Source organism: Struthio camelus, chromosome 4, assembly GCF_040807025.1.
Source record: "Struthio camelus isolate bStrCam1 chromosome 4, bStrCam1.hap1, whole genome shotgun sequence".
In the NCBI taxonomy this organism is placed as follows: domain Eukaryota; kingdom Metazoa; phylum Chordata; class Aves; order Struthioniformes; family Struthionidae; genus Struthio; species Struthio camelus.
Window position 1 is genome coordinate 5,564,603 of NC_090945.1, and position 19,337 is coordinate 5,583,939.

The 19,337-nt window shown below is 41.0% G+C and overlaps 1 protein-coding gene across 4 annotated transcripts in view; it reads left to right on the plus strand.

Annotated features, from left to right (window-relative positions):
* Window positions 1-19,337, plus strand: part of CSGALNACT1 (chondroitin sulfate N-acetylgalactosaminyltransferase 1) — a 77,199-nt gene that overhangs the window by 16,579 nt on the left and 41,283 nt on the right. For 3 of the 4 annotated variants that reach the window (XM_068941166.1, XM_068941167.1, XM_068941168.1), the window contains exons 3-4: window positions 16,071-16,324; window positions 17,976-18,897. In XM_068941166.1, the coding sequence (XP_068797267.1) occupies window positions 18,264-18,897 (634 nt within the window). In that variant the 5' untranslated portion in view covers window positions 16,071-16,324; window positions 17,976-18,263. Of the gene's footprint in view, window positions 1-992; window positions 1,048-3,933; window positions 3,977-7,981; window positions 8,066-16,070; window positions 16,325-17,975; window positions 18,898-19,337 lie in introns of all 4 variants that reach the window. The other variant, XM_068941165.1, reaches the window with a different exon arrangement.

Sequence of the window (19,337 nt, forward strand, 5' to 3'; positions counted from 1 at the left end):
GCAGCCGTCTGAGCTAGAGCTTAGTGAAATGAGATGAATGGGCCAAATCTCCCTTCACAACACTGTTTTGTGCCCTGCAGGTTCAGCAGATATCACTGTATCAGCTTGGTTTCAGTTTGCATAGTCAGGATTTCCTCACCACTGTAAGGAGAGATTGGTGTTCTATGGCTCTATGGACAGATCCTAGAGAACAAGTTAGTATCTTTGGAGAGCTCCCGATGAACCAAGCTGTCATCAGTCAGCTGATTTCAGTCACCCGTAAGGTCATAGTCTTGAATTCCACTTTTTATCTGTAACACTCCAGACCAGTGTAATTTATGAATTAGAATTTTCCTCTTTTTCCGTCATGCAAAACTTCTTTCTTTGACCCTTTCAGTAGACACATTGACTCTTTAGCATCCTAGCTGCTAAGTTGGCTCTTTCAGCTTGTTGAGGGTTTATCTGTGGCGGCAGGGTTTAGATTGCAGTGTGGTTAAAGATCTTGATCCCTTCAGCTCTGTGAAATATTTAGAATCACAGTCTCAGAGAATCAAGACTAATTCCACATACACAGAGGCTTGTACATCCTGAATTCTCCCATTTTTGCACTGGATATAAAGGTGTGGGAAAATAAAGGGCTCCTTCTTCTCTCATGATCAGTTTTTCCTTGCATTTGGCTTCTCCTAGAGGAGTGGTTTTCAGCCTGTGGTCTGTGGGCTTCTGGAGCACATGGACTGCTATAGAGGCAGTCTGTGGAAGGTGACTGAAACATAAATTCATATATAACCTACAGCAGTGGACTTATATGATGTTCCTAATGGGGTCTTTGTCACCACTGAACGCTCAGTATGGTTCCAAAATAAAAATAACTTGAAAAAACACTGTTCTCATGCCGAGATATTCCTGTAAACACCATTGTCACTGCTGCACTTTCTGTTCTCCTTGTCATTTCTTGAATATTACTATTAATGCTCAAAAATGTCAACTTGTACTGAAATCCATTCTTTTTGCAGGTCCCAGTGAATAGGGTTTGACCCCTTGCTGAGGCAGGACGGAGAGATGTCAGAGGTAGGGAGTTCTGCCTTTCCGGTGCTCTAGTCTGTGTTCTCATAAGTATCTCCAGGAAGCAGGCGCTCACCCTGAACATCTGTGTCAGTCCAGATTTTCACGGAGTTGACAGCCTCCGTGGCATTCCTCTTCTTGTGCTGGCCTAAAATATGAGGTACTCACCCCAATAATTTCATCTTTCCTGCAGCACGTCAGCATGTGCAGTCTTGATACGTTGTACTTCATGTCTCTCTCTACAGCCCATTTGACATCCCCTATTTTTTTCCTCTGTCTTGATGTTAGATTAACAGTTTGTGTAACTGTACTGTGATGTTAATTGCATTAACGATGAGTAATCCAAGACATGCAGACTGATGTTTGATCTTAGATGGTGTGGTAAATGGGGAAGAGATCTGCTTTTTCTTCATTAATATTATATTCAGATGCAACATATATTGTCATACGTTACCATGTTAATTTGCACAAGAATAGGCTGAAAAGCTCCTTAAAGATGGAAAATAATCATTGGTTCCCATGAAGCACCCCATTAGGGGTGCTTGGCAAAGCCACGCAGGGACCTGGACTCCCACACTGTGGAGAGAAACAGAATGAGCCTGACATAACTTACAAGAAACACCAGTATATGGTAGAGAGGTCTGGGTTTAAGTTTTTTAGGGTTAGTTCTTATCCCAGTAGAAACCCCAGGAGCTCAGTTAGGGATCTGGAGTGTTGGGTTGGGGTTGGCTTTTGGCCATAGAGCAAGTGCAAACCCAAGTCAGAGGGCTCTTCAAAAAAATTAAAAATGATTCTTCCAGATACCTTATGGGCTATCTAGGCCGTATTTTGGTCTTACCTTTCAGGCTCTGTAGCTGCTCAGATCTAGCTGACTGTTGCAATGGAGAAAGTATAAGGGGTGAAATGCTGTTGAGAAATGGACAGTGATATCTTTGATTCAACTGCATCACCTGACAGATAGGGAAAAGTTTCCAAGCACAGAAATATGTATCTGGGGTGGGAGGCAGAATGGCCAGACGTGTGTGTGGGGAAAGGAGGCAGGATAGTAACACATATGTAAGTTCAGAAAGAAAGGCTAAGCTTTGTAAGCAAAGATACGTAGGGACATATCTTTTTTGATGCTTGGTTTTATTTTTTTGTTTTACCTACCTTTTTTTTTTTTTTTTACTCCCCTTCCTTGCCAATCTGCTGTGGATATCACTCCATTCTTCAGAATCTCCTCCCTGCTCTTCCTGCTCCTCCTCCCTGCTCCTCCTCCCTCATGGTCTAGGCTTTCTGTGTGCTTTCTAAGGCTCTCTTGATGTTCTCTGCAGATATGTAGGTCTTGAATGCTCTTTTTTCTTCTTTTTAATTCAAACATATTTCAGTATCTAAGCAGTCACTACAGCTACTTCCATTCAGCAAAACCTCTTCAAGCTATGTATGTCAAAGAGTTTTGTGGCTCTTTGTAGCTGGAAACCTACTCCCAGCCAACTTCTTCACGTTGCAGGGTTATTTTAGCAAGTTTGGGACATCATGATTGGAAGTGGTTCTCATAGAAGCCCTCATCTTTTGTCTTTACTTGTTTTCTCCTCCTTCCTTTTTTATGTGCTTTTACAGCCCTTCAACAAAGACAAGACAGTTGTTTGTCCCCGTATCAGGTATACCAATGCTAGTTGCCATATTCAGGGAGTGCTTGGGGACAGACAACACAAGCTACAAGGTAATCCAGTCCTTTCCAGTTCCTAGAATGAAGGTGTGGGGTTTGAGGACGTGGTCTGTGTGTTCACAAGTCAGTGGCTTGTATGTGCGTTTACGGGTATTTGAAGAGCCTATAAATAGCTGTTTGTATTAGAATATCTAGGCTGTGCTGCTTATTTATTTTGAATATAAATGTCATCTTGACAGGCAATACTTCTCTTGCATACACAAAACTTGTAATTTGATCTCTGAGTTTAAGTGGCATATGCTTAGTAATGAAGTTTTGTTTCTGTTCTTTGGTGAACTGTGCCTGTAATGTAAAGGCAAAGCATTTGGAACTGCTTTCAAATTTGCTGTTAAAGTGTATGCATTGAGCTAATTGTAGGGATGTGACATTTTAAAATTGGAGGGTGAATTAAGTGGGAAAAAGAACAGATTATGATAATTTTCAATGAAGCTAGCATATGGACTGTCCTAAATAATGGCTCCTGGCTTTGGCATCTTGTCAGATGGTCTGCTGACAATGTTCATTAATAGCAATTACTACCAGTTACTGATATTATGGACTGATACAATGCTTCACAATGAATCAGTGCCAAAAAGACAGATTGAGATTCAGCAGTTACACTGTTTTGAATCTTAGAAAGAACCTTAATAACTTCCTTTTTCTTTAAAATGAAACCAAAACCTCCACAATGAATCATTATGACATTCAGTAATACTATAATTTTTCTGTGTAGCTCATAGACAGATGCTGTCTGTGATCCTTCCCCCACCCCAGTGGATTTGGGAAATAAGACAAATCCTAAATGGCCTAGTGCCTGGGTAAATAACTAAAGTTTACCTGATCAGATTGATGGTATTCCATAATAAATTTGGGAAAAGTTATTAGGGAAGTGCATGTTTGCAGGAAATGAATGTATCTAGCTGTAATGCTCTGAAAATGATATTTATGTTATACCTGCTGAGCCTTTGAAACGTAAGTATGAAGATAAGTGTGAAAGAGTTGCTCTCAGTCATTACAACTGGCTTCTTGTGTTTTCGGTAAGCAACTGTAATCTGTAAATTCTTTCTGATCTGATTTGTCAGGGCTTACTGAAGTTCACTACCATCTTCTTCATCCACATTACTTCCTCACTAAATAAGTGTTAATAAGCTGCAGTATTTTAGTTCATGTTATTTAATTAATGTTGCTCATGTTTCTTTGACTAGGGAACATAAGTGATTTGTCCAGCATGTTTTAACTATTGCACAGGTAAGTGTGCCTTGATAGTTTTGTGCTACAGTAGAACTAGTGTTATCTGTTACAGATGTTTCTGCTATCATACAGTATCTTCATTACCTTAGAATTCCATGGAGCAATTCCCTTTTCCAAAGGATGTTTTCCAGTGTCCATCAAAGCGATATCCTTTTTGGGGGATGTCTTTTGTTGTTGCATCTTTTCAGGGCTCTCTTAAATTAAATGTAACTTCTATCTCTGCTTTCACAATGTATCTTCTCCTTTTAGCAAATCCTTTGTGTAAAATAGCCTGACTGTTCAGTATTTTAGTTGTGTGAGAAGCATTTTATCATGATTTAGTTACATTGTTCCTACGTGGGTGAAAAAGGGCCTGCCCTGTCACAGAGTGGTCTGTCCTTTAAAAAGGTTCTGGTCCAGTTTTCCCAGTTATGGATATATTGTTTTCTGGCTGAGATTGAAGCAGATGTTTATAAGTGCTGAAAATGGGGAAGCTGAGATCTTTAAAATGATGCACTTCTGGCGTAGAAAGTCCTTAAACTAAACAAGCTGTTCTATCTCCTGAGGGTGTAGTGGAAGCATTTTCTGGTGATTTTTTGAATGTTGACAGCCTTGCAGACGTAAATGGATGAAGACTGAGAGCTGACCTCTGTAATGAATATAGTCTGCATGCAGTGGCATTGTTCCAAAGTGTGGATTTGGGCTAAGATAGCACTGTGTTTTATCAGTACTTGTGAGTATGAGTGGTAGAGCTTTGTTGATGTCTTTGCAGGCCATAAAGTGTGCCTCTAAGAATCACTGGAGTGCATGAATCTCTAGTGGAGTGTGTTCTCGAGGAATGGCCCTTAGCTTGAATTACTCTGAAAAAGGAGGCTGCCTAAAAGCAAGTTTTTCTATCCATTACAGAGAGATCTTGCTTTTTGCCTCCTTTTGCCTAGGTATAAAGGACCTTCATGTGCAATTCAGCAGCTCAGGAAGCTGCTTCTGAGCTGCCCTTTTTCTCAGAGTTAGACTTAGGAGTCCTATTTTCCCATGCTGAAGGATATAGAAGGACTCATCCTATAATTGCAGCCTGGATTCTTATCTGTAGCTGTATTCTTCAGACCAGAGCTTCCCACTTAAAGAGGAGACTGACTGTATTTAGAGGGAGTGAATTTCTAGGGGCAACTCCCCTGGAAATTAATGAGAGTGGGTAGAGCCTACACCCAGGAAAAGGTGCACACCTCAAATATTGATGCTGAGGGTGTGCACTTCTTGCTAACAGGAAGTGTAAAATGATGCAGTGAGATCCTGACCAAGGTATTTGCCTTGCATCTGCTCCTCAAATTCTTTCCTTCTGGCCCTGTGCAACAGGTCCATGTGAAATTCCAGGACCTGCTAAGAGCTGAGGAATTTTGCTATGCAGCTACAGTATGTGCACAGTATTTAGTTTTAGGCTCCTAATGCTGAAGGCTAAACATTTGACGAGGTTCAAGAGGAGTCCTAAGCTGCACTTTCCATTTTCCTAAGCTCAATGCACTTTCATTTTGTTACTCTTTTCCCTTTAGGCTGGAGTTACAGCTGAATCCCTTAATGAAGAACTAAGTCTCAGGCCTGATTGCCAGTGCCAGTGTGTAGTTACAGTAGACCATTCAGGCCTTCTCTGCTAGGACCTTGGAAAGGGCCTGTGTGTCTGTTACAGAGAATGAAGAAATTATGGACTGATTTCTGATATTTGATGCCTTTGATGGTGCGGTAGGTGCACTGAGGGCCCAGCTGGACCTGACTTCCACAGTGCCAAGTGCTGAACAATAAGAAACATCATTGTTTTGGAAACGTTTACTGTGTAGAGATACAAAACGGGTAGAAATTGGGAGAAGTGCCCAAAGAGTGCTAGGAATCTACGTAGCTTTCACCTGGAGCAGACCACGCTGCCTGGGAACCGGCCATTGTGAGAGAAGGCAGTAAGACCCCACGTGGAGCAATCAGCTCTGACATCATTCATAATGATGGCAATATTTGCTAATTGAACTTCAGACAAGATGGTTTTATTTAACTGTCTGTTCACAATAGAGTCTCACCATCTTTTTCTTTCATCCACAAATTGCTTTTATATCCATATGCCACATTTTGCTGTTCTAACAACTCCTCAAAGAATTGCTATTTTTAGACCTGTAATAATGGATATATGCCTGACTCTTCAGCTAGCAAGCAGCCTGTTAACTCAGATTGGTGCCTGTTTTATGCATTTCGTACATTTAGAATCAGTTACGTGTTTTGACTGAGGTAGAAGATCTCGGATAAAGCAGAAACAGGTGTAGAAAACCAAAAGGGAGGTCAAGAACATCTATTTTTCTTCAGCTATATCCTTTCCCTTTTCTTCAGGGTTTTTATCATTCTGTTATTTTTACTTCAATGTAAATGGCCTATATTTCTGAAAATGCTAAGTTTATTGGCTGCAGTATGAAATGTTATTGCTCGTGCTCTGAGTTGTCCTAGCAACTGTCCAATCTATAAGGACCCTCTTGTATGCCTAGATCCTAGCTCTGAGGAGAACTTACCTTACTTCAAATTCCAGAAACGCTCAGAGCTGAGTGCATTTTGGGTGCACTGGATTATCCTAATTAGGATAGGATGTTTCTTCTGTACATCTGTTTTAAAATATGAACTTACACTTTAGGGAATAGGCTGACTGTCCAGGTGACAAAGAATACAAACATTTCTCTGATATAAAATATTTTTTTCCATTTTCTGGAGCACCTAGTATCCTCTGAAGGACACAACAGAGACTGTTAAATGAGGGGCTGATCTGATCCATTCTGTCAAATGGCTGCTCTTACCTATATTTTACTTGGAATACACAGGGATTTCCCTCAGCTTCTCTAGCTTTACTGATGGCAGATTTTTATCAGGCTTTCAATGCAAATTCAACTTGATTTGGTTATTCAAGAGTACGTAGCAGAGGAAAGAGTTAAACAGCCGCAGTCATCTGTGCATGCTCTTCCCTAGAGCTTAGAAATCACCCTATGTGAGTTTTGTTTAAACCAGGTGTTAAGTTACTCTTTTAACTTGCTCCATGTCCCAAGTACTGACACTGTGTGCTCTGATTCCACTCTTTCCTATAGAATCTTTCAACTAGCGTTTTCCAGCTAACATCCTCCCCCAGCAGTTGCTGGTTGCTGTTTACTTACTTACCTTCCTCTTCTAGGAAAGCAAGTGTTAACATGCTCTTGCCTTTTTATTCTTAAGAACCTGATCCTGGAAAACTCAGCCTGTTAAATTGACTGCAGCTAGGCAAAGGAGACACTTTCCCATCAATAGCAGAACCACTATTCTGTTAGGAAACATTGGCGTATTTGTTGTTAGACATCTTTCATTGCTGTTTTGCTTCCTGCCACGTCTTCTCAATAGCCCTTGCTGAATTAATTCTGTGCTAATAGAACAATTTTCAAAAAAGAAGCTGGTGGAGGTGTAACAGTAAAAGAAATATAGGTCTCACCCAGTTTCTCTAGAATCCTTCAAATATTTCATTAGTGTGACAGGATTTCTATCTCTGAAGTGTGAGATTGTAGAGACTTGGTTCGTATTTACTCCTCAGCTGAGTGTTAGTGATTATTAACAATGAAATTAATAGGAATAATCAGTTATCAGTATAAGGACTTCAAACCTTTAGTCCTGTAACCCAGAATGTTTTGCATGATTATGGTAAGCCCTCCACAGAAGTGAATGGGACACAAGATACATGTCTAAGAGACTACAGATAACGGCCAGATTTCCTTTTTCGTAGGTTAGAAAACAGGCAGACGAGAGGACATTGGCTTGGGGGGTGGGAGTATCTTTCTCTGAGTTAAACTCCCATGAGTTCTCGTTGAAAATGGTATGATATTATATTCTACAGAGAACTGTATTAAAAGGAGGAGAAAGGAGGAATCTGTGATGGCATGGCAGCAATTCCCCCTTTTTACTTCATTAGCTTGCGTAGCTGTGCCAGCACGTATTCTAGCCAATCTTTGTTAAAATAAAAAATAATGCTATCATTTGCAGGCAGGTTTCCATATGAACAGAAACAAAGACTCAGTAGCATGAAGCTTCATCTCGTAAGGAAATTCCTTTTCTTCAAAAATTCTGGTAGGTTATGAGGATTATGCTTTTTTTTTCTATTCCTGCTTTTTGAAAAGCTTCGTCTGTGCTCTTGTTTCAGGAAACTGTTTGCTTTAAAAAGAATAGCTAACCTAAAAAAGTTGAATTTGCCTCAACTTTGAAACTGAATTATTAAGTCAACCTAAGCTAGGTACCTTTATGGTAGAATGCTAAAAATGTTATACTGCAAGTTCATGCTGTGTGTGTGTTATTTCTTAAGTCTGTGTGAAATGCCATGCTTTGCTTCTGATTGCAAATTGAAGTTGTTATTTCAGGAGATGTGCTCTTTGGCACTGTTCAGGAAACGCTGACCTGACTGCAGGGTGTACTTCTCCCATATAACAAAAGAGAAAAAAACCCAGCTTCTACTGGCAAGGGAAACTGGCTTTACTCATGCCATCAATCAACTCTAGGTTAGAGAACCGGGATGCCTCTTATGTGAACTGTGAACATTCAACACATTTCTAGCTGAACTGCTGTTTTTTAAGAGCTGTTGAAAATTTTGCGATAATTATAGTTAAAATCTCCATAGTAAACTATAATTTTAATCCCAGATACCAATAGAATCCAGTAAGGAAATTGCAATTTTTTGATGACTCATGAGAACTTAAATCATTTATGTTGCTTATACCAGGCTATTTGTTTGAATGAAGAGAGCTTGTAAAGAACTTAGAAGCTTACATCTCGTTTTCAGTATGACTTGAGAATCGGAGCTGAAATCTTAAATTGGAACTGAAACAACTTTGAGCAGGTGTCTCATTAACGCTTGAAAATGTGACTTGGATTGCTTTACTAAAGGCTATAAAAATGCCATGAAATTCTTCTTAAACTTAAAATAATAATAATCTTTTCTTAAAGCCATTTGACCAAAACAAATGTTTTTTGTGGGACTATGTCCATTTTGGCATTCTCACAGAAAGCCACAAAACCCAGCGTGAAGTGAAAAGTTGAAGCGCTGTGTTTTGTTAAGTTCAATCGAAGTAGACCGTCTCAACCTATTGAAATATTTTATTTCAAAACAAATCCATATAAGTGATAGAGTTTCATACAAAGATTAAATGTCTTCATTCTATTGAAATTAATTGACTGAAGTAAAACTTTGTAAGACAGCTGTGTTTTGCAAGATACTTGTTTACTTTTTTATTATCTTTTTTAATTTCTTTTTGGAAGAAGAATTTCATGATCAAATAGACAGACTGTACTATATTAAGTGTAAAAAAGCCTTCCTTCATTTTTCCTGGACCTTTTCTGCTGAGGCTTTGCTGTAATTCACCTATTTGAAATCCAATGTTAATGAATTGGCTAACATAGTGATAAAAGTGAAGTAGGTGAGATTCAAATATTATGTGAGTCCTGAAAAAAAAAAATTTGAAAGAGATCTTTGGAAGCTTTCTCTGAGGGAAAAGTTTTTTTTTTTTTTTTTTTTTTTTACTGAAACAGCTTAAAACTTGGGCTTTTCGAAGAGTTACTAGGAGATTGTTTTGACGTATCAGGAAAATGTTAGGTCTTTGAACAAAGCCACGTATCAAAACGGTGGCAGTGGACTAAGTGGGACTCTGTGGCATGTGTTGTTTTATAGTAAGTGCAAACGTGGAGGAGGAAGGAAATGTGGGACTGACTCAGAGGACTGGCCTCTTCCTGTCGGTCAATACTAACCAGACTGATGGAGAAATGCCTGTCAGCAGAGCTGGTGGTTGGTACCTGAGTTTCGATGGCTGTTAATGCTGCCCGCTTTAGAGGTGCGTGTAGAACCTGGGTAACCTCTCTCAGTACTGAACCTGGTAGCACTTATTTCATGACTTCTTCTGGTTATTAGCTTGTCATCTGAGATCTGGTTTCCTTTTGTAACATAAGCTGCAGCTAGGTGGTAGCTGTGTGTTTGTTTCTACCCTGGAAAGTCTTATTCAGCCTAGATAACACCCCAAGATGGGTTTTGCTCTTTTACTCTAACTATTTTATTTGAAGTACTGCTTTGATATCGAACTAGCAAACCTTATTTTGAAGTACAGAGAGCGCAAAAGTTAGGGCCATGTGTTACTGTGAGAATATAGCAATAGACAGTGGGAGCCAGATGGCTCTCCTCAATCCCCCCATGCTTGACCTGAAAAGGAGGAAACCTACTGTGTTGCTGGCCCCTCTGGAGCTGCCAAAGTTCAAGGCCGCCATGTCCAGCTGGTACCAGTGGGCGTCTACTGCACAAGGGTTTTCTGGCAGGGAGTGGGAAAGGGCTATCTCCAGGTCACGCTGGATTGGTCAAGGTTCTTAAAACTGCATTGTTATCTTATAACAATTTTTTAAAAACTAGGGGCTTTAAGTCATTATTATTTTATTTTATTACTTAAAACCTTTGCACAAAGCAGTGGACTTTCGTTGCACTTTGCACGTTCAGCTGAAAGGCTGATCTGATGGCAGCTAAATGTATGCATATGTGCATATATAGCCCTGGCTAAAGCTGTGCTAGATAAGACAATAATACACGCATAGTGCTTTCCATTCTGCAGCTCAGGCTAGCTAGATTTTCCTGCTTCTGGACATGACTTATGTCACAAATGTTCATGCATATTTATCGAAGGGTAAAAAGCTCTCACATGCTTAATTAAGTACATGCTAAATCCTTCACCGATTCATGGCCTGCATCACAGATCCATGCACATGCACCGACCTCCAAATTTCATCAAAAGTCTGTCTCTGGTACGGGATGCACAGTTGGCAGGATCCCTTGGCCTCCTGGCATAATATAACATTAGTATGTTCAGTGTACAAAAAATATTCTTTTAAGTAACAATGGATGTGACAGAGGGGAAGAAAGGGGTCTAAAATCATAGCATTCATAGTCTGTCCCTGCATGGGTGTAGGTCCCTTCATTTCTGTGGTGGCATTCAGTTTTCTTTTGCCTGTGTAAATCACTGACCATTTGGAGGGAAGCATTACAAAGTGAAGGAACTTTGGGAAGTTTTTCCCAAGTCCTATCTTAAACGGATAAGCAAAAGTTAGCCTTTTTTTGTCTTAATCAGGAAAGGTTAAAGGGTTTTATTTTCAATGCATCTTACGATGCTGACTTTCTGAGCCATTTCAGTAGCTGGTACAGCTTCAGGTTGTATTTAAGCTGAGTTTAGCTTTTCTGGAAGCCCTCTATAAGCAGAGTGGCTGTTGACGTAGATCTTAAAAGTAAGTAAATTAGGGCAGTATCTGTTAGATATTCCCTGACTGGAACACGTCCTTTTCTGTTAGCTAGTTTCCTGCAAAAAGCAACCATTTTCAGTTAGCATACTGATACACTGGAGGTAGCATTCGGCTGTTGCAGCCTGCTCTACCTTGGCAGGTTTACAAAGCTGAGATGGCATTTATCTATTAATGCCAGTATGAAATTAAGTGGTGCGGCCAGAAGATGATAGTCTTCTAGCAAAGATGGATAACAGTTGGGTATCTTGGCTGTCCAATGCGATAGTTAATTCTTAGGACTGGCAACTATGGCGGTTTGTTAATTTACTCCTAAAAGACCAGGCCAAGCCAAATGCAAATTTGTCGTCTCCATTTTGGCAAAGCTCAAAACTTTTCAACTTTTCAGAGCAGCTGCCTTCCTAAGCCTTCAGGTCAGAGCTTGCTAATTGAGAAATGGGCCTTTACAGAAAAGCGTCATGGTTGTTTCTTGCCTGTGTTAGCACAGTCGGTATGAATGAGGCACAGCATCTCTGAAGCAACAGTGCACACTCGTCATCTGTTCTCTGCATTTTCTCTTTGGAGCTTGACAGGTGATGTGATCTGTCACATTGCCTGATGGAGGATAAATAGAGCGAGTAATGGAAACTTCCAGAAAGGTTTGCAAACACGTTGGCTTCCAAAAGGATTTCTGGCATTTTTGGTTACTACATAAGAGGAAGCGGACAATGTTATGCTTCCTTGTGTTGAGCGGAGCATTTCTACCTGTCTTCCTTTGTTGCAGATACAGCTCTGAAATGCTGTACATGCCTGGCGACTCTTGAGGAAACAACCTGGGCGGGTTCTGGGATTTTTGAAGAAAAGGTGGGAATCTGACCCCCTGTTCTCACAGTTCTTCTGGACGTGTCCTGTAGCAGCTATTGGAAGTGGCCTAGAGTGCAGGCAACTAACAATTGTACTGAGGATTTGGGGGGTTATATACCTACAGGTTAGTGTGTTTAGCAGAGGGGTGGTGTATTGTGGATGTAAGGTGAAAGTCTTAAGTGTCTCAAACAAAAATAACATTACTAATGTGAACTCGTGCAATTGCTTGTGTTATTGATCTGTGGAAAAGAGCCAGGTCTTTTGCAGATAGCATTGTTCTGGGGGAGAGAAAGTAGTTCTGGGAGTGTTGATGCAATTACTTAAAGTAATAGGTCTTTTTTATAATAAACGATGATATTACTGCCTCATGGAGATAATTTTACATGCCATATGGATTCTTTTGAGCTGTTATTCAAACTTAAATGGTTTGGGGTTTAATTTGACTTTTGAGTTTTTTACTTCAAAGCTCATTCTATTTACAAGGAACAATGGAAAGCAGTGATGCATTCGGTCTTGTGCATGTATCCACACGAATACACACACCTACACACAGAACAGATATACAGTGTCGGGACGAAGAAACCCAAATACTTCATTTAAAGTTTTGTAGAAGAAATAATAATTTCTGTAAGAACTGGTTTTGATATTGAAACAACTCTACTGTGTTTACTGGTGGTTACACATAACAGCAGAAGACTTTCAGAGTGCTGCTTTTTTTTTTTTTTTTTTTTTTTGCCTGGTTTGGCTTTGGGAAAGAATTGCCTTCATAAACATGCAGACTGCATCTACACGGACAGACTAATGGAAGTACACTTTGACCGCTGAACTGTCTCTTCAGCCAAAGTGGTGTGGCAGACAGTGCAGTTAGGTGAAGTTACTGATTTACCTCAATACAGGAGAAGCAATTAAATTCGTGCACAAGGGTCCAGAGTACTGATGAAGGATAACAGCGTAACTTATGCTTTGTATCTTTTAGAGTGAGAAGCCAATAGCAGTATCTTGAATGTAAAACCGACTAATTCTCAGTTCTCTCACAAGAACAAAGCATACTTTTTCAATGACCATTAATACTTTTCAGGGCCTCTTGATTTGTTTAACTCTGCTTCTATAGTTGTTATAACCGACTTGGAAGAAGACAATCAGATTATAATTGTTAATTATAGACCGGAACAGTGCAATCGTCTTTCCGTGGGTGGAGTTAGATATGCAGACCTTTCTCTTCGAGATTACAGGTGGCAATGCATGTAATATTTTCTGTTGAATATGACTCTGGAATCAAGCAGTAAGAAATAAAGAAGGCTTTTACAGTAAGTTATCTACTGTCTTCAAGTACTGGCATTGAGTATTTTGATCTTGGACACTATTTTCTTAACAATCCTTTATCTCCATTTCAAGTGTTCTATCCATTGCAAACCAGATATTAAGTGCTTTAATCAGGGTTTGTGAATGTCAACCCAAGAGGGAACATCAGGATGATGATAACAAGGGGTGATACAGGAAGGGTATGAAGGTGCATCCACACAGTTTGTCAGACAAGTTCTTTTCGTCCTTCAATCTTTTGTTCAACTTCTTAAACCTGGACAGATGAAAAAGATAGGGCTTCTCTGGGCTGAGAATCAGTGAGAGATCATGCTCTGGCATTGAGAAGAGAGCTAATTTTTTCAAGTTCTCTGCACACGCATCTTCAACGCTTGTGAGATGAGATTTTAATCCCTGTGGTGTGTCCTATTGTGACAAGTGACGTGAATTTCTGTCTGCTGTGAGGAAGGACCAGAATCTTGCTCTTAACATTTAAAACAGACTAATTTACCTGCAGTGTTATGCATAGTCTTTACACTTAAAAAGTTCAAGCCAAATGCCAAGTGACTACAGTATGTGTCTTTTTCTTTTTGTAAGGCCCTTAAAGTGTGGTTGAAGCATCCATTTAATCCTTCCCACAGCTCATTTTGGAGATTAATATGGTTCTAGTGAAATCTCACTGTGACGTGTGCTGCTAATCAGTGCAGATCTTTCAAACACCTACATGAAGACTAATTGCAGCTTCTGCCATTCACTACCTTCTTAAAAATAAGTGGATTTCAAAAAGTTTCAAAAGGGATTTTGAGCTAAAATGGTAGTTGTCAGTCTCAGTTACACCAGCAATAGGAAGCTGTGGTAGAAAGTACGTGAAAACGTTCAGCTGTTTGGCATTGCCCATGCCATATGCCTTGAGAGTCCTCTGGCTCTGCAGTTGTGACCGTTCTTCTGCTACCCATTTCTGTCCTCAACATAAAGCAGCGAGCAGAGCTCAGTAGGGGAGATACATATATTTACATATACATGTGTGTGTATACATGTGTGTATATATATATATACACACACACACACACACACATATGTGTGTGTTTGTGTGTATATATTTATGTGTGTGTGTGTATGCATATATATTTGACTCCCTGTCTTCAGCGCCAGTTCTCAGCTTGGTTTTTGGGAGGCAAAATTTAGGCTTGAAATACGTTGTCTGTTATGTGTGGACATAAATTTCCTGTAGCCTTACAGTTTGATAAAACTCCAGATGCTGGTGAGTAATAGCAGTGGGAGCATACCATCGAAAATTTTAAACCAAGCAACTCTCTATATTTTGCCACTCCTTATGGCTTGGTGCGTGCACTCCACTGTGCAAAGGCTCCCTGCCTGTGGCAGAGCTGTTGATGGCGGCGCAGTTTACACAGTACTTGTAGTGCTGGCAGAACCTGGCTCTTTCTTTAGATCATTTCTTGGCCTTGGCTTCTTGAAAGCATATGAAAAGCACCTCTGTGAGCTGGGTTGACCTCTGGCTGGGCTAGCAGGTCGGACTGAGTTTGAAGATGTTTTTGCGAACAGAGGCTTTTTGGAATTCACGTTCTTTTCCTTGGCTATCAGACTGACCACTGTGTATTCGTTAAGGCTCCTCTTTGCAAACAGAGTAATACTACTTAATGCAGCTGACTGCTGTAAAATACAGAGGCGTTTTTGTCAGTTCCTGGAAAAAAACTGACATTTCAGTTTGTCTCCCCTTCATCTCAGGCTCTCAATTGGTGTGAAACTGTGTAGGTCTGGTGAAATCAAAAGAATGGTTGTTAGGAAGAGTCACCATCCCTAATTTTTTGGTGCTGTTAGTGCAGCTGAGATGCCATAGCCATGACCACCTTCAGTGTTGACTTAATTTTTTTTTTTAGCACTGCCATGGGTAGGGACTGCTTTCACAAGCATGCCCATGGGGTGCTAGTACAGTAACATCTGTCTACTTAAGGGTGAAGTGAATCACCGTCTATAAGGCAATGCCACAAAGGCCACCAGGCCAATTTAATATGACAGATCTGGCGCTAGAGGACAAGCAGTGAGTGCTTGTTTGTCAGGATGCCTCCAGTCATGAGGGTAAAATCTCCACAGAGAAGGTAGAAGTCCTCATGACCTCAATTTCTTTTTATCAGTATGTGGGTTCAAAGGACAAGGTGACTCAGTCAATTTACTATTCCAAAGTGTGTTTAAAGATGGCTCTTTGAGGGCTGAGATTAGAAACCAGAAAACTAGATAGGAAAAAGAGTTACCCTAAACAGAGGCCGCTATGTTCAAGCAGACATAGCTATGTATACACACACATATTTTAAGGTCAACATTGGAAGAGCTCTTTACCCAAAGCCCAAATCTGATGCTGCTTATAGAAATGAAATTACGTGTTTATCTAAGCCATTGAGACGTAATTTCAGTTTATACTGTGTGAGCACAACTAATCCTTTCACTGATGTTCGGCTTCTGCCAATGCAGTCAATGGACTAATTGTGTGAAGTGAAGCATACAAACACAGCAGTGTTTTATGTAGTACATCTTACTACTTCCTGACCCTGTCTCACTGCACACTACCTTCTTGCAGTCCTCTAGCCAGATCTGTTGTAGAGTTAGAAATGCCCAGATTAATTTCCCTGCTTTGACAAGCTCCTTTACGTTGCAGGAGGCCAACTTTTATAGTGCATCCATAGGAAGCGTCTCCACTACAGCCTTTCACCATGCAGGAGACAGACTGAAGATGAAGGCAGCTGGCAAATGTGAAAGCAATGAAGAGGTGTTCTGAGGTTGACGGTGCTTTTTATAGCGCGTGCGTTTTCTGGGAAGGACATAAGAAGGAAGATAAACAAGAGATGATTGTGGCAAGCCGAGAAGTAGCTGTAGCTGGCCAAGATGTTCCAAAGAGATCACTGAAAAAAGGTAAGGACGCAAACTCCATCCTTTCGTTTTTCCTGCTGCTTGAATATTTTCTTCTATGTCAACAATTCTCCCTTTGAAAACACTGACGTTTTCTGGGGAATCCTATAAATACTATAATAGCTATTCAGCATTACTTGGAGAAAAATATAGTTGTATTTTCATAGCTCTCTCTAGCTCCTTCAATTCATCCTCTGCAGACTGATAAAACATGGAAAACTGTTAAAAGTTCAGGAATATCACTGGATAATTGCTGCCTATAGAGTAACAGCCCAGCAGTGTCATCAGGGGAAAAAATCACGTAGAAGTCCACAAGAAGCATCACAGATTACAAAAGGCTGGCTCAAGGCCTAGGCATAACTCCGAGATGCATGTGCTTTCTCAGATAAACTGTTTTTCCCTAAGGGTCCACCAGAAAGGATGTATGACTAACAAGGCTACAAATCTCTGTTGTCAAAACCTGTGTCATAATGTCAAGTATGCATCCAAAGGGAAGAGTAAAGGGGTTAGTTTTCCTTCTGCTTGATTCTAACAATGCAATGCCATAGTGGAATCTAGGATGTTACTCAGCCTTAGCCTAAGTCTACTGTCAAGCAAATAAATGATAAAGTTCCTTTCGTAGATGTGGATTTGGGCCAAAACTGAGTGATTTTGAAAGTTCCACTGGTAACGTTCTCAGCATAATTGTTTTAACGTAGCTTTTAGCTAGATTGATATTGATGTTCAGTCATCTAATTTTTCTTTCCTGTTTTTAACTACACTCAAAGGAAGTCTTACTAAAAATGATAATGTTCACAGTTGTTTTAACTTCCTTTATCTTTCAAAATGGCTAAGCCAGTTTTCCCTAAACCTTCTATGTGGTCTTCATTCCTGGGCATCTGGGGAAGACACAGTAGTACTAGGCGTTGGTGCAAGGCTTGGTGTAACGTTATCAGAGACAGAATAGGGTCTTAAAATGATAAGATAGAGTGCAGTGATCAAAGCCGCCTAGATGGAAACAAAGTTTCCCCTGATTTTGAGGAAGACTTGGTCTGAACGCTATTGCAAAATCCTACCCCTAAGTGTTTCTTCCTAATGGGAGCATCCAGTGGGATATGTCAAACTGAATTTTAGTCATAAAGATTGGCCTTGATAACAGTTTCTAGTTTCTTGGTTTTCAATTTGCTACTCAGGATTAGGCTTCATGTGTTCTAACAGGACTACATTTGCCACCTGGTGTTTTGGAAAAACTTGCATGAAAGTTGACATGTATGTGGTAGGGACTGGCTGCCTTTAAAATTCAAGTGCTGCATGATTTGAGGACTCTTGGAGTGCTGGCATTGCTCACGTGTTCTGAATAGCTTAACATCTGAGCAGAAAGTAACTGCTGGTAACTTTCTAATATTTCTAAAGCATGGCAGACCTTGAGTGAGGCCTGGACTAGATTTTCATTGGCAATGGGCCTAATCACGTTGTTAAAGCTAAGCATGTGAGTACAGGATTTCCTGCCTAAGGGTCTTAGTACCTTTTTGGTCTTACCAAAGCACCAAGCACTTCACAGCTCTGAGATCTACCAGAGCAGTTGACAAATGACAGTAAATTTCTGGAATGCTCTCAAGGGTCTGGAGTGAATTCCAGCATGCCTGAATGACTGTCCTTGTCTTTTGTTTTTCAGGTCTTCAGGCTCCATCAGCCACCAGCTGATCAAACTGCAGCAGTGTGGTTGTTGCCATGAGGATCAGCAGGTGTCCCATCTGCACTGTAGCTTGGCTTTTGGTCCTGCTGGGTGAACACCAGAGAGAGCTCAATATACAAGCAGAGCACGTGTTTTAAGAGAGCTGACAAGCCAGTTCCTGTACATACATGCATCTAAGTAAGAGTACTCCAAAACCAGGGGCCTCTGTGGCACTGCATGGATGTAAGAACTGTTGTAGGTGTGGGGTTACCCTCTGCTTTTTGAGAGATGATGCTCCGACGAGGATTTATTGTATTTCTTCCCCGGCTCGTAGGTCTGCTGGTGGTGGCCTGCTGCTCTGTGTCTATTGTTTATATGTTGGCTTGCACACCCAAGGGTGATGACGAGCAGCTTGCCTTGCCTAGGGTCCACAGTCCGACTGGCAAGGAGGGGTATGAAGCTATTCTGCAAGAACGAGAAGAGCAGCACCGCAACTACATCATCAGCTTGAAAAAACAAATCGCCCAGCTGAAGGCTGAGCTCCAGGGCAGAAACGAGCAGCTCAAGAACGCGCAGGACCAGTTCCCGGATTCGTTGAATATTCAGCTTGACCACAGCAATCCAGCGAAGGTCCAGGCTAACTTGCTGGCTTTCCTCCGTTCCCAAATAGACAAAGCAGAGGTGCACAGTGGCGTTAAGCTGTCCACAGAATACGCAGCTGTGCCCTTTGAGAGCTTTACCCTGCAGAAGGTGTACCAACTGGAGACAGGGCTGACACGCCACCCAGAAGAGAAACCTGTCAGGAAGGACAAGCGAGATGAGTTGATAGAGGTGATCGAGTTAGCTGTTGGGAGTTTGAACAATCCAGAGGCGGACAGCAATGCAAAGCAGCGGGTGTACACAGCCTCTGACTTTGTTGAAGGTTTGTACCCAGACAGCAGATTACAGAGTCCATGCGATGCTGGTGAGGGGTTCTGATGTGACAGCGTTGCTGAGGGAGATGAGTGTAAGGTTAGAGCACGTGTCTAGGACAGTGCTAGTGCTAGGACCCAGGGAGGCTGCTGCAGAATGGCAGCCCCTTCTGGGGAGCCTGATTTTGTGACAGCAGAGCCTGTTAGCCTCTCTCATTAACCACCAAACCACCAAAGTGTGCTCACAGTTCTCTGGTCATTCAGTTGCTCCAGAATCAACAAAGCAAGGAATAAATGAGCTGACTCCAGTCCCAGCTTTCTGCTACCAGCGCGCAGGTTGACAATTCCAGTTCAAATCCAAACTCCAATGTTACCCTCACTACCACCTACACAGCTTCAGCAGAGGCAGTAGAGTGACAAGATAGGTTTTGAGAACAGCAGCTGAAGAGCT